At 33.5% G+C, this 19,637-nt stretch overlaps 3 protein-coding genes across 5 annotated transcripts in view; 2 read left to right on the top strand and 1 right to left on the bottom strand.

Moving 5' to 3' along the window:
* LOC108739297 (mediator of RNA polymerase II transcription subunit 15-like) overlaps positions 1–19,637 on the bottom strand; it is a 66,045-nt gene that overhangs the window by 33,343 nt on the left and 13,065 nt on the right. The gene's annotated exons all lie outside the window — the stretch shown is intronic.
* LOC108739276 (VWFA and cache domain-containing protein 1) lies at positions 336–11,861 on the top strand. The gene is made up of 11 exons (XM_018473104.2): positions 336–892; positions 953–1,178; positions 1,261–1,506; positions 1,560–1,769; positions 4,842–5,051; positions 5,129–5,362; positions 5,419–5,568; positions 5,636–5,802; positions 5,860–6,055; positions 7,455–7,735; positions 7,953–11,861. The coding sequence occupies exons 1-11, from the start codon at positions 692–694 to the stop codon at positions 9,573–9,575; spliced, it is 3,744 nt and encodes a 1,247-aa protein (XP_018328606.1). The 5' UTR covers positions 336–691; the 3' UTR covers positions 9,576–11,861.
* Positions 13,761–19,637, top strand: part of LOC108739277 (solute carrier family 12 member 4) — a 61,341-nt gene continuing 55,464 nt past the window's right edge. Inside the window, exon 1 of one of the 3 annotated variants that reach the window (XM_018473106.1) lies at positions 13,761–14,081. In XM_018473106.1, the coding sequence (XP_018328608.1) occupies positions 13,922–14,081 (160 nt within the window). In that variant the 5' untranslated portion in view covers positions 13,761–13,921. The remainder of the gene's footprint in view (positions 14,082–19,637) is intronic. The other 2 variants (XM_018473105.1, XM_018473107.1) reach the window with 2 other exon arrangements.

Here is a 19,637-nt window from a genome sequence, read left to right as displayed (position 1 = left end):
AATTCATTTACAATCAGAAGCGGCGTCTAAAGCGTTTTTCTTCGCAAAAATTACCTAGATATTGATTTATTCATGCTACAGCTTTAGAATTTCGTACTAAACATTATAAAAAAAATGTTTTATTTCCGATTTTTCTTCGCAAAATAGAAAAGGGATTAAAACATGTTTCTATAGGTACAATCAGTAAATATATTTTTTTTGTATAATTTATTTTCCAATTCTTTTATAATTCCCTTACTAGATAGACGACGGTACAACTGTGGATCGGTTAAAAATTGACGGAAACCGCCGATCGTCTGCTTTAATTGATCGGGTATCGATTTCTATGTTAATACATCTCGATCCCGGTTCTGCTGATCAAGTTTTGCCCGGAGCCCAACCCTGGAAAAATTTCACGAAATGAAAGAGGGTAGACAGAACACGACAAAGCACGAAAATAGCCGATATTAAGACCCTGATGGCCTGATGGTAACTAATTCAGCTTTAAGTTGTGTTGAGCTTCTGTGTTTGTTTATTGTGGTCCAAAAGAGGTGCTAGGTAAATTATCTATCTAAAAATGCGAGAAAATCGGAGGAATTTCAAACCATGAAATAGACAGTTGAGTTAATAAAATGCCGCTGAGAATTTTAAAAAATGGAATTAGTGTGAATTTGGTCTGTTTAATTAAGATAGTACACCTAACCTGCCTAAAATGAAGTGCAAACAAAAAACTCTGGTGTTTTGTATATTTTTCTATACCTTGTGTTCCTGTGAAAATGTATATAATCAGACAACGAACAATAAGGATAATGTGGCCAACATAAAGGGGTTTTACTTGAAAAATATTGCCAGTGAACTTGGGAATGAACTTCAAAGAATAACAAGCGAGGAGCTTTTTGTGTCCAATATTCAGGTAATAAAATATTTTTCGCCAATTAATAGAATATTTTCACGATTTTCGATCGTTGTACAGGTGCTATACAAGGAATTTAAGTATGTTAATGTCTATCAGGATATTGAGAACATAGTGCAAATTACAGCAAACAAAATCAATGAAAAGCTCAATGAGTCTTTTCACATATTAAATGAAACCAAAGCTTTTATTGAGAGCTATGACAAAAATTACAGTAGTTTTTTAGAATCTTATGTTGTACCATGTAACAATAAAGAAGACAATCCAGAAACTTCATTACAAAAATGTATGTATTATACCTGCATGTATCTATTAATCAAATATTCAAAATAGCAAAGTATCTATATGTTATGATTTCCTATTTTCAGTTCTTCATGAGCAAAGAGAGAATGTTAGAAAACATAAAGAAAGCCTGAAACAAATTTATTTTCTGTCCACTCATGAAATTGGAAAGCATACTAAAGCAACAATATTCAATTGTAAGAAACATGATCAGTCTACTTTATGGAAGCTATATATGGAGAGGGTAAAAACAAAACCCAAAAATGTAATGCTATTAGTTGATCATGGAGCTACTCTTAACAATCACCATTTAGATATTATTAAAGCAATGGGTATGAATATAATCAGCACATTTGTAACAATTTTATTAAAAAAATTTTTTTAGCCAAACAAATGGTCTCAGTTTTGGACAGTAATCACAAAATAGGCGTAATTAGTATTTCTGATGACTGGGGGGCCCCATACCTTACAGATCAGTGCTTAATGCCAAATCAAATACCACCCTTCAGTGATTTTCAACATATTATGTCACCCGCCACAGATAACAACAAATATTTAATTAACAAATTCATAGATTCCCTCAGGAAAGGAAATGGTAAGTTTTACAATTTAATTCTATAATATTTTAAAAGACAGGGAAGTTTTTGGCCCAAAGATTGAAAAAAAATAGAGCCCTAAATATTATCTACACATAGATATACTTATACTTTCATAAAATTTCATCATACATAAGTATGTGTAACGAAATTATTTGTGTGGTGAGGTATGATAATGTAAATTGATTGAAAGTTAAATATTGCTCTAAATTGAAATCGTCGTATATAACAATTTTTAGTTGCATGACGGCTTGTATGTTTGTCCATCACCTAGACAAAACGGTCGAAAGTTACACTTTCTTGTTAAAGAAAAACCTCAAAAGATGCGTGAAATGCGGTAAAGGCAATCAATATAAATGTTTAAAAGCAAAATTTTATCCGACTTTACCAAGCGATTTAAAAGACATTTACGAACTACAAAAAGCCGTTTTTGCCTTGCAAACATAACGGTTACTGCAATCACCTCTCATATTATATTCTGGACCGTTACAAGGCAAAATTAAAATATCGAATTATGTCGTAGGCATAATTTCGATAACCATCCAGAATACTATCGTTTAATCAGCAATTTTGATATATTAGAGGTGGGAGAAAACAATTGGAAAAATTATACGGGTCTAAATATCCACATTCGGGTGTACAGTTGGTTGCAGATATTCTAATGTTATACATTTACTAAGATATAAGTACATTTTAAAAATTATTGAAAAATGTTAACGGTTAAATGCTACTCACCGAGGGCTTAGGTTAGATTAGTTTAGATTATCTTACGAATAGGAATTTCGACATCCAGGGTGTTATCGTTTAATCGGAACTTTAATTAAAAATTACCAATTTTGGAAATGATAGAAAACACGACCGATCCTACAAAGATTCCGTTTTTCATTCGGACGTACGGAACCCTAACTCGAGAACCAATTTAACATTGTAGTGATCTATAAGTAAAAAACTATTTTCTCTATTTTTTTCAAAATTTTAGGTTCAGCAGTTTCGGAAATAAAGGAGGGGGATTGGTCAGTTTTTATCTATTTCCTTAAATAACTCTTTAAAACTAATTATTTTAAAATTATAAAAAAAATATATGTTTGAGACCCTCACAAAAAGTCCTTTCATTTGATATGTCAGACGATACAATTTTGAAAACTTTTGTTTTTTAATTTTCTATTGACCTCCCAAAAATGACTCCCATATTCAAAATTAATTTATTTACTTTATGCGTCCGTCTTTTGATCACAGAAATTCATATGTGTACTAAATTTCAATTTAATCGGTAGATTCGGAGTAAATTTACTGTGACAGACCGACACACAGACACACGAGTGACCTTATAAAATAAAATGGGAGGCTCTGAATATCTACATTCGACTGTGTGTTTGGTTGCATATATTCTAATGTCATTAATGTTTAACAACCACTAACCAATACCTTATAAAAATTTTTGAAAATGTTAAAATTTAAGCGCTACTCACTAAGGGCTTAGGTTAGGTTATGTTATGGTGTGAATAAAAATTTCGACAACCAGGATGTTATCGTTTAATCAGAATATTTTAATTGAAAATTACGAAGTTTGATGAATTAGAGATAACAGAAAACAATTGGAAAAAAGTGGGTGGACCTAAATATCAAAACTCGAATGTATAGTTGATTGCATATATTCTAATGGCGTGCATAGATGAAAGTGTACATCATAGCATTATTGAAAAATGTTAAGGGTTAAATACTACTCACTAATAAGGGTTTAAGTTAGGTTACAGTGGGAACGGTTTTAAACCGTTCAAATCTAAACGGGTTACAGCTAGTTATAATATTTGCATACTTTGTTATGTATTAGGACTCGCAAGCAACCCAATAGTTCCGTGTTGTATAATTTATCGTTAAGGTAAGCTGTGTAGCAACTGTAGTTTATTTTATAATTATTTATCTATAATCATATTTGCTTGTGATGACTGAAGAAACGAACAACACGACATTGTATGTGTATCAAAGTTATTATATCAAAAGAACTCAACAAAAAATCTATTATATGTAAAAAGACCAGTTGTAAGTCACACTGATAATAACTAAATATAACAAAGAAATAAAGCACTTAAAATTTCCTTTTAGCACTTTCGATATATGTAAGAAATTTAAATTGCATGTACACTTTTCTTATATTGTAATATCTAAATATAAGCCATATTGCATCTTAAGATGCAGATAAGAACCGAACATATTGATTCATTTAAATGCCTTTGAGGGGCAGGGGGATGTTACGTTTTGTTCAAAAGATTTTGAGAGTTAGGTGAACAATTTGCCTCACCTGTATTGTAAATTCATGTAATTGACAATTATTTTCCGTTTAATGAAATAAAATAAAAATATATGATTATCGAAATTTTTCCCTCGCTTGTGCTATCTGACCTTTCTTTACGGCAAATTTTAAAATCCTAAGACAACGGGAAGTATTTCGTACGTAAAGAAAACATAGTGGATTGACAGACAGACGAAAGTACAGTAGATCCTCGATAAGGTAAAGACCAAGGGAAACGTAAAATAATTTGAGCTATTGAGGTTTTTACTTACTGAGGGTTTAAGTTTAAGCTTTAAAATTATGGATTTCCAATGACTTAGCAAACTCTTCTGGTTTTTTCTTTAGCGTAAGTGTACTAACACTAATGTTTTTACACTGTCTAAGCCATGTAAACAACAAGCATTTTTCTAAATTAGGAAATTCAGCAATTCTTCGTCTTTTACATAGAAAACTCTTCCGATTCAAACCATTTTGCACTGCTTACTGAGGTGCGATGCCCAAATTATTCGATTAAGTTATAGAGGGTTTTTATTTTTAAGTAATGGAGGTTTTGGACTTCGAGGCGAAAGGAACACAAAATTTTATGAATTTATAGTGGTTATTACGTTATCGAGGTTTCAGTTATCAAGGTTTTACTGTATATTCGTTTTGACGTAAGAAGGTGAATGCCCACATTTTAGCAAATGTTGTGTATAATAAATGGGGTTCCATTTTTTTGCCACTAGACAAAAAACACCGTAATACTTTATATTTCCTTCTTTATGTATGTTTTTTATCGCAGGACCAACAAATCATTCTCTAGGATTTCAACAAGCTTTGTACACAATAAAAATGAGCAATTTAGACATCAACGAAAATGTTATGTTAGTTTATATAAGCAGGGGAATGTTATCGTCTTTGACTGAATCAAAAGCAGTTTTGGAAACGATTATGAAAAATTTGCAAGACATTAACAATAATGTTATTATAAATACATGTGCTGTAGTTGACGGTACGTATGGATATATGTGGAATAATGAACTTTCAATATTGTCGCTAACTAATACAATAAAAATACATATATTTCAGGTACAAAACCTATTATGTACGAAATGCACTTTCTTAGAGAGATAGCCGAACAAAATTACACGAAGTATAACATAGAATTTAAAGGGAGCAACCATAAGGGCGCATTTCTTACAGTAAACTCAAATCAAAGCATCGGCCTCACTGCCGCCAGATTCTACAACATTATGAACAAAATTAACGTAACTGAATTGGGAATACGAGTGTCTTACCCGACGTGGGACGAAATTTCTAAAGGTTCAATTAATAAAAATAAAATACCCAGTGTTTAGGAGATAATGTTGTTCTTTTAGATCTTGCGGTATCTATAACGACTTCTGTTGGACCCAATGGCGAATTGGGCTTATTGGGATTGGATCTCTACTTCCTAAACATAGTAGAGAACATTACGTATTATAGTAATTATCATTACTATACGTACGCGTTTTTAATTAACAAAAAAGGTAAGTGACTAATCAAACATAGCTGTATTACATATTTGTTACAATTTTGTTTCTATTTAATTGCAAGGTCATTGTTTAATGCATTCGTTATATCCGCGACCTGAAGTCTTCAAACAACAACTAAACTATGTCGACATCTCCTACATAGAGAAGACCGAAAATTTCGAGAAAGTACGGGAACTTCTGCTAAGTAAAAGTAAAGGAACACACGTTCTAAAAACTGCTAACGAAACTGTAAGTTAAAAGGAAGTAAGAATATCAAAGCTTTTCGTAACAATCGAATTTTTTTAGCTAAAATATATATGGCAACAAGTTCAAAATTTATACGTGGTCTGTATGGTAATACGCGAGCACAATCCGCCACCAGTTCGTCCGGACAAAGTAACATGGTTTTCATCATCTTCCACGAACGATCTCATATATCACAGACTCGATATATTACCTAGTGCCAACGTTTGTAAACATCTCAATCAGATAGCGACATTTGGTAAGAAAATCATCATCATAAGGTCGTCAGTCTTAAGACTGGTTGGGCACGTACCTCCACTTTTTCCTATCCTGAGCTAAACTTCGCATTTCCCTAAAACTAGAACAGCCCACATCCTTAACTATTTGCGAACAGTAATCTAATCTAGGTCTACCTCTACCCCTCCTAACTCCTGTTTCTGCCTCTAATATGTCTCTGACTAGACCTTCATGCCTGAGAAGGTGTCCTACCAACCTATCTCGCCTATTTTTTATTGACTTCCATAGAGTCCTCTGTTCTCCTATTCTTTCCAATACCTCTTCATTTCTAACCTTTTCTACCCACGATATCCTCATCATCCGCCTATAACACCACATTTCGAACGCTTCTAACCTTTTCTTTTCCGCCGCTCCCACTGTCCATGTTTCGCACCCGTACAACGCCGTGCTCCAAACATACACCTTTAACAACCTTTTTCGAATTTCTAAATTAACCGTTCGCGAGCATAGAAGTGACTTCTTTTTATTAAAGGCGACACGACCCTGCGCTATCCTCTGCTTTATATCCCTACTACTCCTTCCATCCTCACTTATCTGACTTCCTAGGTATCTAAAATCAGCCACTTCTTCTAATTTTTCGTCTCCTATCTTTATATTCGCTCTTTCCCTACTTTTTCTTCCCTGGCATACCAGTATTTTAGTTTTACTTTTATTTATTTTCATACAGTACTGTTTTGTCAATACCGCTTCCATTTTATTTAAAGCTATCTCTAAGTCCTCCTTGCTAGATGCTAATATTGCTATATGGCAAGAAAAAATATTGTAAAATATGTATTGTCGGCAATTACCAAAATCAGCCACTGACCTAAATTTTACTCAGAACGCGTTGTGTATTTCGCTATTTGATCCATCTCTTTTTGACGCGTTTGGAAGTCAGAATTTGAATTACTTTTTATGTTAGGTCTATTAGAAATGAAGCTACTCTAGTTAATGTAACCTATTTGCTATTTCACATTTCGGGAGTCATGTAGTTCTTTTCTCCATAAAGTCTCAGATTGGAACAGAACAATTGTTCTCATGTTCCAGACTTTTCGAAGAAGAGAGCAATGTGATTTTCCAAAAAGATTTTTTGTGATTTTTACAATTTTTTGTGGAGCTTCAGATAAAATTCACTCCAAAAACAGTTTTACTTACTATGGGTCGTGTTAGGGTTAACGTACGTTATACGTTTTACAATTTTTCAAGTCATTTCCTAAAATGTCTAATTAGCTATGACTACGACGACTCCAAACGCCAGTGTGAGCAGATAACATAATTTACAACGTGTTCTGGCTATAAATTTCGGTCAGCGGCTAATTTCGGATTTGCGTACAACACACATAAAGAATAAAGCTCAAATAACGTATTATTAAAACATTTAGATGCTGGAGCTCTCTACTTAAGTGCATCCACGTTCAAATCGCCGTTCGGATTTCTGCATTCTGCCGGTGCGTCAATGTCACCATTGACTGTACAAAAATATATGGCTTATTTAAAGGACAACACCCGATTACTATCCAGCCCTGGATTGAGAGAAGATATACAGGATGACGTGGTAGCATTAGCTTATATCCTAGAGCTTTTTAGAACGCAGCATATGGACGGATTAAGATACAGATACATCGTGAGAAGATACATTGCTTCGCCCAGTGGAGTTTTAGAGGTAATTGTGTAACTTAGTTTATATTATCCTATAAATTATTCTACCTTAACGGTTCAAAGTGAAGGGTCAAAAGATGAAAGTAAAAAATATAATAAGCGATAATATGATATTTATGTATGATACGAAGTGATATGATATGAAGTCGAGAAAACGTTGCTGAATCAATCATTCCCTAATTTACAAACCTACTTATCAGAGGATTTGATGCTTGTTCCAGGTCTTTCCCGGTGAACTCATTTCTCCAGGATTAGACCCCACAAAACGTGCTTGGTTTCTTCGGGCGTCCGATCATAAATACCAGACTGTTTTAATACCACCTTACCTAGATGCCGGAGGAGCTGGTTACATAGTAACTCTTGCCTATGCTACCTCACAAGTGGTGGTGGCGATGGACGTAACGCTGGGTTACATTTACAAATTAATGCTGGAACATATGCCTTTCTGTTCTATCAAAAATATCAAGTGCTTCCTGATGGATAACTACGGCTATCTCATTTATCACCCAAACTTGATAGATCCCAAAGGACACGGTCCTATTGAACAGCAGCACATCATCCATAAAGAGTCTTTTGTGGCCAACGACATACTGAATCATAAAAACTTCATGACGAAAATGTCTTGCAATAACTACGCCGACGGTACAATACAGAGATTTTACCAGTTGAATTTGAACATGAGCGACGTTCTAACGAACGTGGTCCACGGAGAACATTGTATCAAATATCAGGTAACGTCGATACCTGGAACAAACATTTTTGCCGGAATGGTAAACGCTACCTGCGAATTCATTACAACATTTTGCCCCTGCAGCATGACCGACAGGTTCTGTCTGAACTGCAACAGAATGGAGCAAAAAGAATGCGAGTGTCCCTGCGAATGCCCGTTAAATTTGGAAACGTGCACCTATCACAACAAAAGCTTTATGAACAACCCAACGTGTTCGATAGTTCCAGAGGATAACAATTTCGTTCCGTTAGAAACGGCAAATAAAGTGACTTTAAACTTGAGACCTTGCACTTTGGTGTCTTGCGAGGAACAATTAACGTACGAATCGTGCTTAGGAGTTTTAGGGTGCGAGTGGTGCCGTACGGATGTTGATGGAGAAAGTCCTCTAGTAAATCCTTTCTGTACGTCCCATACGACCTGTTTCAACGGTATATTTGGTTTGGCTACACCATACGGACATGCTGGTGATAGTGAAGTGTCTCCAAATAATATTTTGCCGTCGACATTTTCCCCCGTAGTTCCAATTATAGGATCTATCGTAGGTCTTGTTCTGATACTTGCCCTATTATTTTTTCTCTACAGATCTTACACGTCTCCTTCTGTAGAATGCTTTTATTTGACATCGACCCCCGACAACCGAGTACAGATGAGTGATTTTAATTTGAGTGAAAACTTTAACGAATTGGGAAACCATCAGGACAGACTCTTACAAGACACCAAGAAGGCTGAACCAATTTCACCGTATTGCGTCCCTAGTGCGTACAGGAAACCCCTGACCGCTGCAGATTCAGACCACGGTTATTCAACAATGACCCCTCACGATGAATCTGAACATCTCTCGTTTGTACCTGTAGAAATCGACTCTTTGGAAGACGATTGTACCTCAGATGCCACGTCCATTAACACTTCCGTTTCATACAAACAACCCCACGGGAGTAAATTAGAACCGCGAATCAAAATACGAACCGTTCCAGAAGTCACCGATTTGCCTGGAAAATCTGCGAGTGGGAAGCCCGATGTAACTACTGATCTGCAAGGGAAAACTGGACCCAATAAAAATTGTGTCGTCACCCAGGTAACTGTACACAGGAATATGGAAGCTTTGCAACAGTAAATATACTTTTCATCGGCATATTTCATATATGAATCGTAATCGGTACAAAAAAAAAAGAGATAAACATTTATAAACATTCTGAAGAAAAGTATTATTAAAATTAGCAGTTATATTTTCGAAAATTGAAATAAAATTGAATACGCTTCATATATGTACAACGACAAAAGAAGACTTAAGTAGATTTAAGATCTATTTTATTTTATTTATGTTCTCGTGAATTGTATTTAAAGTGCTTTTTTCATGCAACAGATAAACGACCATTTCGTAATTATTTAACTACATTAAAATTACTTAGTTCCACAAACAACTGCAAAACAATCAAGAGTAGTACCAATTGCGCCTTAAAAATAGACAAAACAAAACAAAAAAACAGAAAAATTATAAGGTAGGTACTCTGCATAGTATATACATACATATATGTATTAATTGTTTTTTAACTTTTTCGGCAGCATTTTATTTATATTACGTAATAAGATTACGAATTTTTTATCGACCTAGCCTATAAAAATTACGAATCGATCGACTTTTTTAATGAAAGTTCTAGTCACAAGTATTAAGTATCGTCATTAAAAAAAAAGCACTCATTTTTTGCACTATATATGTATCTTTACCGCAAATAATGTAAGAACCGAATAAAACTGCCATTGTAACTCATGGATCGGCCAAATTTTGATACATTAGTAACAAGCTCAAATTTTATAAGCATATGGAATTTTTGAACGAATTTATTATCTAGATATGTAACGCGACATTTTGCACAACATTAGGCAAATGTTATTTTTTATAATGGTGTTAGCTTTTTCAAAAACCATTATCGAGCGTCATTTGTACGTCAATTGTGGTACATATTAATGAATAAATGCATACATATATATATACAGCTAACCACTCCCTGATATTTGTATTTTAGCCATAAGAGCTGGTAAAGCATGTTACTTTAATTTGTTTTTATACTGCAATGAGACTGATATGCATATACATATATTATATACAACCACATACAACTAATTAATTTGATGGTGTTATAATTGTGTATATATATATATGTATATCTTCACTGTAATTAACAATTATTAATTATTCGAATCAGTGGCGGCTCGTGATGGAATGAAGCGAGTGTTTTGCAGATATTCTGCTCGGAAATTTTTTGAAGGGAACCATCAACTTTTGAAATTAGCTGGGCTTAATGCAGCTCACTGACTCGTTTAAATTCGCGGCTTAATGCTAGCAAATGGTTGAAGAGGGGAGAAATCCGGTTGCCTCGTGAGACCTGTTTCAATAATAGAAAAATACCGCGATGCGTTCCACCAGAGATGCAAATTCATGTCTACTCGCGTCGGATGTGATATATATACTCAAAATTATTATATTAATAAATTTTAGTAATTAAGTCGCAAAAACATCGAATTTTCTAGCAGTGCTGCAGCACTTCTGCACTAGCCATCCCTGATTCGAACATAATGTGAACTTAAAGCTCATTATGTGAATGTTCGCGCGGTCTTTAAACAGTAAAATGTAAGTTATTATTAGGTTTTATAAACCAAAGATGTTTTTACAATAAATAATAATTAAAAACGTAGGCTACATGACAAACTGTCCAATACGAGTACGTGACGAGTACATTGTTTAATAACAGAGGTGCTCATTCCGCGAAAACCAGCTTTTTAACTGCATTTAATAACTAAATTAAATTTTAAGTTGTCGCACTTAAACATGTATTCATACTATGTATTTATATTTACGCGTTTAGAGTATTCTTCTAGATACACCATTTATTTAACCAATGTTTCTGTAAATACATATCAATATGTCACTGTCATTTAGGTTTATATACATAATATGTAATTGTTTCCGTCAAAAGAAAAAAACAAACAAAACAAACCAATGCTTGGCTAAACGTCCAATTACAGAAAGTGATATAAGTTTCGACAATTATGATATAATTATGTATCTATTAATTACAATACTTGTTCGCAATTGGTTAATTAAGAGAAATTTTCTATTTAAAATAACCGAACAGGTATTTCGAAAAGTTTAATTTTCATTTAATTAGATACTACGTAGTAATGTTAATTTTTTTATTTTTAATATTCAAACGTTCTCCAAAGAAAAGTGAAATTAGCACATTAAAGGCTTGTTAAAAAAAATTTAATTCATGTTAGTTTCACGAAAACCTTTTGAAAATAAAATTAACTCGTACTTAACGTTAATCTCAACTACTAAAAATATTATCAACTGTTTCAATTTTCTTTGGAGAATATTTTTATACACAGTATTTAACTTTGTTTGATAGTCTAGAAGTGCCAATAATTTATTTATTTAAAGTTACAAATATACAAATAGAAATATATTCAATATAAAAAAAAAACTTGTTTTTCTGCTTAACTAATTAAATATCCGATAAAAGTTCATTTTAATTGTGGAAAATACGCTTAACTAGGGGCAAATAAAGGCTTGTGATAAAACGACGTGGATGTTCTGCTATTATTCATCATCATCATAGGGTCGTCAGTCCTAAGACTGGTTAGACACGTACCTCCACTCTTTCCTATCGTGAGCTAAACTTCGCATTTCCTTAAAAGTAGAAAAAAAAAACTTGGGTGTTTCATTCCCACCAGCTAGTAATGCTGGTGGCCGAGCAGTCCCTCCGGACTACGCCGGAAGGTAGGGCGGAAGGCCCTCTTCAGCCTGCTTTCAGGAATCGTGGGAATGGGTGGGTAGTGGTTCGGGTGAGAAAGTTGAGACGGACGAAATGAAGACAGAAGAGAATGAATGATTATCTGTGGAATATTACTGCCCCAGCATCTTCCACCAAGGAAACCACAGAAAAACTTGGGCCAAGGCAGACGGACCCGGAATCGAACCGGCGTCCTCCCGAATACTAAGCAATGGTCTAAACCTTTAGGCCATGCCGCTCGTCTAAAAGTACAACTATCTACATCCTTAACTATTAACTATTTTCGAACAGTAATCTAATCTAGCCTTTACCTCACCTAACTCCTATTTCTGCCTCTAATATGTCTCTGACTAGACCTTTATGCCTGAGAAGGTGTCCCACCAACCTATCTCGCCTATTTTGTATTGACTTCCATAAAGTCCTCTGTTCTCCTATTCTTTCTAATTGCAATTGTTCGTAATTATTATAATCCGTAAATTAGTGCACAAAAATACAAAACCGTATTGCTTTGAAATTAACAAGATTTTCGCTCGCCATCGTATAAAATAAGTAAAAACACCAATTAGCTGCACTAAATACAGCTCACTGACATGTCAAAATTTGCGACTTTATGCTAGTAAATACTCGCAGAGGAGAGTGGTGCGAGCTCACGCAGAACTGTTTCGTGCGGCCCAGGTTAATAATATAATACATATCGCGACACGCTCGACCAAACGTCGAGAAAATACATTTGGTCTACTACTATGTACAAGATGATCTGCAAAAAGCATCAGGTGTAATGTAAGTCATTATTAATTATATTAATAAATATTAGTAATTAGGTCGCAAAAATACATTAAATATCTAATTTTTTTGCAACACCTATACACCAGCCGTCCCTGATTAAGGGCGCTTCACAATTCTGCTATTTTAATATATGGTATACTTTTTTAAACTTATTATTCAAACAGTTTACCCTAAAGCAGCTTTTTTTGTTTAAAAAACGAGCACATATTTAGCTTCGGAAAATATCACTTTGCTTTACAACAAAAATGAATGATTTAGTGATTCTACAGAGACTTCCAGATTGTAAAAAAGTTATATTTTCCATGAAGCCCAGACTTTTTGAAATTTTTATGTAATGTAATCCTGGTGGCCTAATAAAAGGAGCATGTACTAAGTATTTTCAAATATTAAAACGAACAAAAGACTTATTGCAGAACTGTTTCGCTAATCATAAAAAAAAAACAATGACAAATGTTTTGAAAGACAGCTGAGACCCTTATTTTGAAATAGTTTTGGAAAGAAGATCCACTTGCTCCGTACATTAGAATGTCGATCGAAAATATTGTTTTCTGCAACTTGTTGGGCAAATTTCCTGCGTTTTCTGCATGCAAGTGAAATTCTCCTGCCGCTATTTCGAACTGATAAAATGTTAGCGTAGTCGGTTGAAAGATGGCGACTGGCTCGGCTTTTTTTTTATAATGCAAACAGAATAAAATTGGGATTACATGCGATACCGGTATAACTCGCCGTCTTTCGTATTATTTAGCACTCACTGAACGCTGACAGTCGTACTTCGCAGTTGGTATGCATTATTGTAAACAAAATTTGACTTAAAACGGCGTGTTCGCGAAACTGTGTTTTAATTAAGTGACAGGTGCCAAATTCGAATTTGACAACTTAAATCATGTCCGAAAGATTTAAGGTAATTAAGTCAGAACAAACTCCTAATTCATATACTAAGTACGATGTTGATCCAGAAGAAAATATCGGAGTTACTGACCAAGCAACTGAAAAATTACTGGTCAATTCTCAGGACTATTCGATTAGAAATCACGAAGGATCAGGTGTGTAAAAGAAAGAGTTTCAATTCACCAATTAATCGCATATACACGCATATATTATAATAATACGTACACCGATGCTCTCCAATCGGTAAATTTCTAGCTATAATAACTATAATAAACGCTCAAAGTACAAAGCACGCACAAGAATTATTTACGATCAACTTGAACTAAATTAAAATTTAGCGCGCCTTATACTATACTTTACTACAGGGTACGCACCATCTATAAAGTACTTTTGAAATCTTTGAATGCACTTGTGTAATAAATAAAACAAATAAAAAAGATGACATGATTGATCTCATAATATGTAAGTTAATTAATCAAAGAAGTACTTTTATATGTAATCTTATTTTCTCTCTTATTACCGATGATAACATTTACGCACTGTTTACTAGAAAAAATTAAATTATTTAGATTTAAGTTTCTTAATTATGAACAATAATTGGTTATTATCGTTTACCAACCAGGCAAATATTAAAAGATTTCGAAAACGATGTCTTTAAAGGGACGCTTATTTAAAGTTTTTTTAAGGGCGCCAGAAATAGTAAGATAATAAAATCACTAGTCTTTCATTGATCGTAACATAAATAACGCAAAGGAAGCTAGATCTGTATATAAATATTGTATAAACAATTATTACCCCTTCCGAAGAACGTAAGGTGTTGAAAATCCAATTGAACTTTTTTAAACGCTAAATAGATATCGTGAGCGTAAAAATTTCATATTGAATAGAAAAATTATTGCATCTCTTTATTGGTTACCGATACACGTATACAATCTATTTATTCATTAATCAGTTTATTGCAGTTATATACCTTAGATATATAAATTTATTACCCGTATCACATGTTCGTTTCATTAATATTTTAAGCTCCTTTTTTTTGGGCCGCCACGAATATAAAAATTGATTTGCCTTTACGGTATTGCCATAAAAAAATGAAATATGCACAAAAGGTCGCTTTTCCAGTTAAACATAATTAGGCAATAAAACTAGGTAGATTATAAAGAAAGAATAATCACATTTTATCATTGTTTATTTCTCAGCGCTTTTAGCATTCATTTGTACCATCGATAATTATTAAAATACTAGTTGGCTCCGTCCAACCACCACAGCTGAAGGTGTGCACAGCACTTACATTTCCATCATAATCTAATCATAGCCACATTATATGTGTATGCCAATCGGGAAATCCATTCCCATCACACACACCCAGCATAAACCCTTGATGCATAGCACTTTGCTTACACAGTTCAGGAAATCCTCTTTCACCATCATCATCATAAGGTCATGTCACGTACCTCCACTTTTTCTTATCCTAAGCTAATCGTCGCATTTCCCTAAAACTAGAACGTCCTAAATCCTTAACTATTTGCGAACAGTAATCCAATCTGGGTTTACTACTACTCCTTTACACTCCTGTTTATGTCTCTAATATGTCTATGACTAATCCTTCATGGCTGAGAAGATGTCCTGTCCTACCAACCTACCTCGCCTATTTTTTATTGACTTCCATAGAGTCCTCTGTTCTCCTATTCTTTCTAATACCTCTTCATTTCTTCTTTATCCACGGTATCCTACTCATTTGCCTGTAACACCAAATTTCGAACGTTTCTAACCTTTTCTTTTTCCTATCCTGAGCTAATCTTCGTATTTCCCTAAAGCTATTTCACTATAACATTACCTAAACCCATGGTACGTAACACTTCACACATGTTCATCAGACAAACTTTTCCCACTACAGCCTAGCCTATTGCATACCATTTAAGCCCATGGTGCATAAGTGACGCTTTACATATGTTAATAAGGAAAACCTTTTGCGTCACAACCTAACTTGGTGGATAGTATTTCACCCAACCCAGTCACGGAGTCCTGTCTTATCAAAACATAAGTCCACTTAAGAGCACTTCACATAAGTCAATAAGGGGATTCTCCCTCACTATAATCTAAGTCAAACCTAATTTAATTTGATAATTTCGTCGACGGGCGTTTACCCACATTTATTTATGAGTCTAGAATAATCAAATATTGAGATTTAAACACACTCAACACGTCAAAAAGTTGGTGATTTGTAATTAAAACTTCCAGTTAAACGACATCTTGGATATCAAATGTAGGCCTAAGGCACAGTTCCATCCTTTAATTACTCTTAAACTGTCTGCTAATTCCACGTAACCTAACCTAACCTACGATACGTCACTTCTGAAAGTCAGATATTCAGAGGAGATAGCTCCACAATAAATTATGTTACAAATATATACCAACGCAGAAACATACATAGGTAGAACATTATTATACATATAGCGATATTTAAATTTGCTATGAAATATTGCTCTTAAATGTATCTTTCTAATTAACACACTTCCAACGAAATTTTCAATAAAACCACAAATAATTTTATTAAAATGTAAATAACACTTTTTTAATTATGAATATACATTAGACAGTATTTGATCATCACGTTAGCACAATATACATACGCATATGTGTATATAATACGTACGTATGCAATTTCTTTTATATACCATTTATAAAGAACTATGTATATTATTCTCAATGAATCAACAATTGAAAACGAAATTATATGAACGACTTAGCATGTACGAATTGTGTTATTGTACTATAATAAACCATTCTAACGTATGTACATGTCTATTGTATTTTTTGTTTTTACTCCGTGTCTGTCTGGAATTGTTATTAAACGTTTCTTTAGATCAAAGGTAATTAATTAATCTTTGGTACGCTGTTGAATTGTAACTTTTGAAACAATTATGGTAACAGATAGGGCATTGCACTCTGACATTTAAATCCTGATTACGAATTCCAAATTGTTCAAATTGGAACATGGAGTGAAATATTTATAATCTTGTAGCTTTAAATATCGTGTACATAAACAAACCGTATAAACTCAAATTAATTCTGCACAGTGCACGAAACTGAATAATTTCACAGAGAAGTTTCTAACTATTGTATAGCAAAAGTATGGTATATTATAACATTACGTATGTACAACATAAACCTTCCGTATTCTTGTTTTTATTATAGACATAAAGTCTTTTTTTAATGACATTTTCAAGATAACAATGCATAAGTGGAACTCCAGACAAAAATCAGTTTTTTATCTACCGTAGGCAATATTTTATGGTAGAGCTAGATGCTTGAAGAAGTTGAAAACACTTTTATACATCAGGTTGACCCAAAAGAAACACATTATTTTGTCTTGATATCGCATAAAATTATATTAGTTTAACCTGATTCAATAAATTTCAACAAAAATTAAAAATTTGCAAAAGAATTGAGTTTTTTCTTTTAAATGTTCTCTTAGTCATGTTACCATTGTATCCGTTTGATATCGCAAATAAAGTATTTATNTTTTTTAACTTTTTCGGCAGCATTTTATTTATATTACGTAATAAGATTACGAATTTTTTATCGACCTAGCCTATAAAAATTACGAATCGATCGACTTTTTTAATGAAAGTTCTAGTCACAAGTATTAAGTATCGTCATTAAAAAAAAAGCACTCATTTTTTGCACTATATATGTATCTTTACCGCAAATAATGTAAGAACCGAATAAAACTGCCATTGTAACTCATGGATCGGCCAAATTTTGATACATTAGTAACAAGCTCAAATTTTATAAGCATATGGAATTTTTGAACGAATTTATTATCTAGATATGTAACGCGACATTTTGCACAACATTAGGCAAATGTTATTTTTTATAATGGTGTTAGCTTTTTCAAAAACCATTATCGAGCGTCATTTGTACGTCAATTGTGGTACATATTAATGAATAAATGCATACATATATATATACAGCTAACCACTCCCTGATATTTGTATTTTAGCCATAAGAGCTGGTAAAGCATGTTACTTTAATTTGTTTTTATACTGCAATGAGACTGATATGCATATACATATATTATATACAACCACATACAACTAATTAATTTGATGGTGTTATAATTGTGTATATATATATATGTATATCTTCACTGTAATTAACAATTATTAATTATTCGAATCAGTGGCGGCTCGTGATGGAATGAAGCGAGTGTTTTGCAGATATTCTGCTCGGAAATTTTTTGAAGGGAACCATCAACTTTTGAAATTAGCTGGGCTTAATGCAGCTCACTGACTCGTTTAAATTCGCGGCTTAATGCTAGCAAATGGTTGAAGAGGGGAGAAATCCGGTTGCCTCGTGAGACCTGTTTCAATAATAGAAAAATACCGCGATGCGTTCCACCAGAGATGCAAATTCATGTCTACTCGCGTCGGATGTGATATATATACTCAAAATTATTATATTAATAAATTTTAGTAATTAAGTCGCAAAAATGCAATATCAATGGTTTTTGACAGTGCTATATGAGCCAGATTTTTTCATAGTGATTTATTACAAAAACCATCCGTCTAATAGTCTAATGATAGCACGTATGATAACGGAACTATTTAAAAATCTTCATGTCATCATAAGGTCGTCAGTCCTAAGACTGGTTGGACACGTACTTTCACTCTTTCCTATCCTGAGCTAAACTTCGTATTTCCCTAAAGCTAGAGCAACCCAGTAATCCAATCTAGGTCTACCTCTACTCCTCATAACTTCCGTTTCTGCCTCTAATATGTCTCTGTCTAGATCTTCATGCCTGAGAAGGTGTCCTACTAACCTATCTCACCTATTTCTTATTGACTTCCGTAGAGTCCTCTGTTCTTTTACTCCTTCTAATACCTCATCATTTATAACCTTCTCTATCCACGGTATCTTCATCATTCGCCTGTAACACCTCATTTCGAACGCTTCTAACCTTTTGTTTTCCGCCGCGCCCACTGTCCATGTTTCGCACCCGTACAGCACCGTGCTCCAAACATACACCTTTAACAACCTTTTTCGAATTTCTAAATTAACCGTTAAACTTAAAAATGTTATACAAAAAAAACATTAAAAGCATTGTGATGGAAACGTCCTAAGAGACCGATAAGAAAATCCATATTCTCAAAATTCAATTCAATCCCAAAAGCGTTCGTTTAATTTTTTGCACCCTGTATCTCTTGAACAATCAATATTTTATTATCAATAAGGCATACGTAGTTAGTTAAACTTCTATCCTAAACACTCCCGTCGAACAAGTAAACTTTGTGATTGATTTTCACCCACTTCCTATTACCTAAATGAATTCGAATTTTTACGAAGGTGCACCTATATAATACATACATATTTATGTATATATGGTTTAGATTTTAGATAATAATCAAAAACAAACACTAAAAACTAACTAAACTAAACGATCTAATTTAAAATGAAAATTTTGTATATTACTAACGATACAATACAATTCCAAAAAATGGTAGGGTGAAGCCCTTTAGTGTCTAAAACTGTTAATAATGTCTTTAGGTTCTTTGCATTACTAAAGCTATTAATTAATTAATCAGTTTATAAGTTAAATCGCCAATAAAGTTGACATTTCTGCCAAAAAAAATCAAAAAGCGTCCCATAAAATTGTTTACGTATATAAGTATATCAAAAATCAATAAATCGAATTTTCACACAACCCA

The sequence above is a fragment of the Agrilus planipennis genome, unplaced genomic scaffold (genome assembly GCF_000699045.2).
Source record: "Agrilus planipennis isolate EAB-ADULT unplaced genomic scaffold, Apla_2.0 scaffold181, whole genome shotgun sequence".
NCBI lineage: Eukaryota > Metazoa > Arthropoda > Insecta > Coleoptera > Buprestidae > Agrilus > Agrilus planipennis.
Note: the sequence above shows the minus strand (reverse complement) of the source record. Positions and strands in the feature narration are given on the sequence as shown.

Coding starts and splice junctions, on each gene's coding strand:
- LOC108739276 (XM_018473104.2), top strand. CDS start 692: ATGAAGTGCAAACAAAAAACTCTGGTGTTTTGTATATTTTTCTATACC. Junction 1,770..4,841: donor TTCCCTCAGGAAAGGAAATG/GTAAGTTTTACA, acceptor TTTTTATCGCAG/GACCAACAAATCATTCTCTA. Junction 5,363..5,418: donor GTGGGACGAAATTTCTAAAG/GTTCAATTAATA, acceptor TTGTTCTTTTAG/ATCTTGCGGTATCTATAACG.